The sequence below is a fragment of the Octopus bimaculoides genome, chromosome 4 (assembly GCF_001194135.2).
Source record: "Octopus bimaculoides isolate UCB-OBI-ISO-001 chromosome 4, ASM119413v2, whole genome shotgun sequence".
Lineage (NCBI taxonomy): Eukaryota > Metazoa > Mollusca > Cephalopoda > Octopoda > Octopodidae > Octopus > Octopus bimaculoides.
The window spans coordinates 132,243,507-132,248,921 of record NC_068984.1 but is presented as its reverse complement, the minus strand read 5'-3'; the positions used below and the strand labels follow the sequence as shown (position 1 = coordinate 132,248,921).

Below are 5,415 nucleotides of genomic sequence, written 5' to 3'. Positions count from 1 at the left end.
TATATATACATATATATGATGGGCTTCTTTCAGTTTTCGTCTACCAAATCCACTCACAAGGCTTTGGTCGGCCCGAGGCTATAGTAGGAGACACTTGCCCAAGGTGCCACGCAGTGGGACTGAACCCGGAACCATGTGGTTGGTAAGCAAGCTACTTACCACACAGCCGTCTTCTATTTACTAATATTAATGGCTAAATGTTTTGTTTTTTTTTCTGATAATGATAAGGTACAGGTATGAATGTGTAGTTAAGAAGCTTGCTTCTCAACTGTGTGGATTTGGTAGATGAAAACTGGAAGAACCTGTCGTGTGTGTATGTGCACTGTTGTCTTGAGATCATGTGATGGTTGTAGAAGAGCAGCATCATCATACAAATGAGAGTTTTTGTTTCTTTCAATGAAAAACATGTCTAGCCATGGTGAAATATTACCTTATTTGGAAACGGGTAAGAGTTGGTGACAGCAAGGGCATCCAGCTGTAGAAAATTTGCCTCAGCAAATTCTTTCTGAACTATGCAGGCATGGAAAATGGATGTTAAATAATGATGACGATGATGATAATAATTATCATCATCATCATTTAATGCCTGTTTTCCATGTTGGCAAACTGGAGAGCTGCATCAGGTTCCAGTTGAGCGTTTTAGCTTGGTTTCTATGACTGGATGCCCTTCCTAATGCCAACCATTTTTTCATGGCACTGGCACAGGAGCTCTTTATGTGGCACCAGCATGGGTGCTTTTTATGTGGCACCAGCACAGGTACTTTCCATGCAGCACTGGCACAAATGTATTTTACATGGCACTGGCACAGGTGCTTTTTATGTGGCACCAACATAGGTGCTTTTTATGTGACATTGGCACAGGTTGATCATGACAATTCGTTCATTGTTATTGTTTTATTTCTTCCATTGTCTTTTAGGTCTCATTTGCTGTATCGAAGAATGTCTGCCCTACTGCATCGAATCTGTTGAAGATAACGAGGTCATTGCATGGCAATCAGTCCTAGAATATATCATCAATTTAGCCATCCGCATCATTAATGTCGTCATGTGCATATTATCAGGTGGACAAGATTCTAGTGAGTTACTTTTACCTTATTCTTTTACTTGTTTCAGTCATTTGACTGCGGCCATGCTGGAGTACTGCCTTCAGTGGAGCAAATCGACCCCAGGACTTATTCTGTCAGTCTCTTTTGCCGAACCACTAAGTTATGGCGACGTAAACACACCTATTTTTGTCTCTCATAATTTAAACTCACAAAAATAATAATCTAATTTTCTATCTCATTCCAGCTGCATGCCCTTCCTTTGCTGACATAGCTGTGGCTCTGGAGAATGTCATTTGTGACAGCCAAGCCACTTACCAAGCGTCTGTGGTTCTATCAAACGAATACCAGTTTCTTCTTTCCTGGTGCTGGATCAACCTCAAGGTAGGTTAACATTCGCCACCAAATTGATCAACCTTCCAAACCATCTTCATTGCACACTTTTCTTCAGATTTTCAGAATTGTTAGGGTATCAGAAAAAAAAAAATATCTACTTAATTAACCCCTTCACTTCTTTACCTCACCTCTATGTTTTTTTATCTTTTTACAGGAAAGTTCTTCTCTCTTAGGCCAAATTGTAAATTTGGTGAACAAGAATCAAAAGAGGAGCACTACCGTCACCAAAAACCTTACCCTATCCTTCGAGGTGTATCAGAAAATTAGCAACACTTTTGTTAAAGTCCTCACCCAGTGTAGGCATCGGGTTGGTACACCTTTCTGAACATTTCACAGCCTTCACCTAAATATAGCCACCAGGTCTTTAAAACTATTGTATCTTATTAACCGTCTCTGTTTCAATAGTTATCACAGCACTGTAACCACTATGGTATGCCTGCACAGGTGATGAGGTCAGGTCACAGATAGAAAAAGTAAGTGAAGGCGGCGAACTGGCAGAAACGTTAGCATGCTGGGCGAAATGCTTAGGTGGTATTTCGTCTGCCATTACGTTCTGAGTTCAAATTCCGCTGAGGTCAACTTTGCCTTTCATCCTTTCAGGGTCGATAAATTAAGTACCAGTTACGCACTAGGATCGATCCCTTACTTGTTTCTAAGCAAGATAATATTTCCCCAAGGCCAGATAGGTTTTTGCAAAATATTGAAAATGAAGGACATTCATTCACATCCATCATCAGATGTCAAGACAAGGGGACTCACACACACATACACACACGATGGGTTTCTTTCAGTTTCTTCAAAATAAATCCACTCACAAGGCTTTGGTTGTCCCAGGGCTATAGTAGAAGGCACTTGCTGAAGGTGCCATGCCCTAGGACTGAACCAGAAACCTTGTGGTTGAGAAGCAAATTTCTTAACCACATAGCCATCCTTGGAGTCTAAAGCTTTCAGCCCTGTATCACACATATAATATAATTAACTTATAGGCACAGACGTGGCTGTGTGGTAAGAAGTTTGCCTCCCAACCACATGGTTCTGGGTTCAGTCCTACTGTGTGGCACCTTGGGAAAGTGTCTTCTACTATAGCCTCAGGCCAACCAAATCCTGATGAGTGGATTTGGTAGGTGGAAACTGAAAGAAGCCTGTCATATATATAAATGTGTGTGTGTGTATATCTGCCTGTGTCCCACCTCCACTGCTTGACAGCTGGTGTTGGTGTGTTTATGTCCTTGTAACTTTGCAGTTTGGCAAAAGAATTGATAGACTAAGTACCAGGCTTAAAAGAAAAGTACTGGGGTCAATACATTTGAGTATATATTCCTCAAGGTGGTGCCCCAGTATGGCCACAGTCTAATGACTGAATTAATTAAAAGAGAAAGGATAAAAGATATTGTATAGACAGCTCAGATGCACACACACACACACACACACACACACACACACACACACACACATGCACATACACACACATGCACCACAATCCCAATATCATTTAAAAACACCTTTATATCATGGTTAAATCTGAATACATTGCTTTCTATTGCAGGGTGCCATTGAGAACTGCCGTTCAGGTTTTATAGATTTCTGTATGACATTGCTTTCTACTAAACACAGTGCCAGTTCTATTCCTGAAAAAGTTCTGGTCCAAGTGAGTTCTCATTCTTTTATTTCATTTTACTTTCATTTTTGTCATCATCATCATCATTTAACGTCCATTTTCCATGCTGGTGTGGGATGGACAGTTTGACTGAGGACTGGCAAGCCAGGAGGCTGCACCAGGCTCCAATCTGATCTGGCAAGGTTTCTACAGTTGGATGCCCTTCGCTCTGAATCTCCCTGACAACCACTCCGAGAGTGTAGTGGGTGCTTTTTATGTGCCACCTGCATGGGTGCCAGTCAGGCAACTTTGGCATTGACCATGCTTGAATGGTGCTTTTTATGTGCCACCGACACAGGTGCCAGTCAGGCAGCAATGGCATCAGTCACGGCTATGATTTCACTTGACTTAACAATATTTTCATTTAATTATGTTTGCATAGATAGGATGGTTTTAGTAAATTAAGACAGTTTCATGTTGTTGGATGGTCTATATAATACTTACTAATGAAGTAGAAGTGGTCGTATGATCATGTGATGGTAGAAGATGTCAGTGTATTTGTTTTAACATTTTAGCCCAAGGAAGAGTTAGTACCTAAGATCCCTGTAGTCAAGCTGTCATGATTAACAGAGTTATGATCAGTTTGAACTTTAGTGATTGGAATAATATTGGAAGGGTCACAACATTTTGTCACAGCTGTTTTGGTCCTGCCTATTTGGCATTCCTGATTCAATGCTGACTTTTTTGACATCAGACAGTTTTATGTTTCTCTCATTCTCTCTCTCTTTCTCTCTGTAATGGTGGTTGATGATATCATGAAATAGTTACCATAGTAATACTGATATCCGATGATATATTGACTAACCCTTTTGATACCAACCCTGCTGAAACCGCCTCTGGCTCTGTAGTACAAATGTCTTGTTTTCATAAGTGCTTGAATTAAAATCTTCCACCAAACCTTAGTCACAATTCTTGTTCTTAACACCAGCTTAATGGTAACTAAGATATTTTACTAAATTCTTTGTTATATTTAAAATTAACTGAAAGAAACACAGAGCATCTCAAAATAAATACAGTAACAAAAGGGTTAAAAGAATAACATTGAATAAGTCATAAATTCTGACATATGAAAGTTTAGTTTAACTTAAAATCAGGACATCTTGTGAGGAACTATTCTTTTAATACAATTATTAACTGTGTTCTGTCTTTTTGTCTGCTCCTCTCTCTCTCTCTCTCTTTCTCTCACTCACTCCTCTCAGATTCACACAAACTTTGTTCTTTTTTCTCTCCCTTCTCTTCTGTCTCTTTGTACACATATTTCCACATATAAGCATACCTATCTCTTTCTATAATTTTACATTTCTTTTTCTAGATCCTAAAGAGTTTAAACAGTGGTGAACTGGATGTATCGATAACCCGTCGGTCAGCAGGCCTCCCCATCATTGTTCAGTGTATCTGCATTAGTGAAAGGAAAACTAAAAATGTAAGATTTTTCCTGTCATTTATTTCACTTTATCAAATTTCTCTAAAGTAACACACCTGCATTAGTGGTCCCTGCTTGTCTGAAGAAGCTAACTGTTTCCCCATTCAATGTGCTTTACTAGTGTAGTAGTTCTCAAACTGACAAATACCAGACCCCCAACAAAATATCAGTGATACTTATGTTTATTTATATGTTACACTTCTGCTTTATTAGTAGCTAGCTTAAAAGCTGCACTCTGTATGGACTTTTCAGCTAGGTCATGTAGAGGGCTAATTGAACCTGCATCCCAAAACTAAAGAGAGCAATAATAATAAAGCATTTTTCGGTCTCCTAACAATATGGTATTACTTTAAATTCAGTTTAAATGACAGTCTTGTAAGTTCACAAATTTTTGGAGATTTTTAAAATTTGAATTTTCAACTGTCAGAATATAATAAATCCTCATCCAGACCTGATCCCAATGCTGGATGTTCAAGTACCAACTGAAGGGCAGATTTTCAATCCTGGGATCATCCTGATTCCAAAAAGGTATAATATGTCCATGTAGAGCAAACGTAGACTGAAGTAGAAGGGTTCTGGACAGATGGGCAGACAAAATTTTGCATTTATTATTATAAACTGACAAAATACAGTTTGCATCCATATAATTCTTTCTTCAGACAAGTTTACAAAACTGTATGTACAATACATATTATTTAACTGAAAGTAAAATGCATACAGTAATAAAGCCTATAATAACATTAGTTATATTTATTGACACGGTGCAGGCATGGGTGTGTGGTTAAGAAGCTCATTTTGCAACCACATGGTTTGGGGTTCAGTTTCAACTGCATGGTACCTTGGGAAAGTATTTTCTACCATAGTCCCCCACCCCCGGCCTACCAATGCATTGTGGG

At 39.0% G+C, this 5,415-nt stretch overlaps 1 protein-coding gene across 1 annotated transcript in view; it reads left to right on the top strand.

Moving 5' to 3' along the window:
* LOC106875370 (thyroid adenoma-associated protein homolog) overlaps window positions 1–5,415 on the top strand; it is a 74,565-nt gene that overhangs the window by 48,949 nt on the left and 20,201 nt on the right. Inside the window, exons 19-23 of the mRNA XM_014923467.2 lie at window positions 918–1,076; window positions 1,291–1,427; window positions 1,594–1,746; window positions 2,986–3,087; window positions 4,409–4,519. Coding sequence (XP_014778953.1) covers window positions 918–1,076; window positions 1,291–1,427; window positions 1,594–1,746; window positions 2,986–3,087; window positions 4,409–4,519 — 662 coding nt within the window. The remainder of the gene's footprint in view (window positions 1–917; window positions 1,077–1,290; window positions 1,428–1,593; window positions 1,747–2,985; window positions 3,088–4,408; window positions 4,520–5,415) is intronic.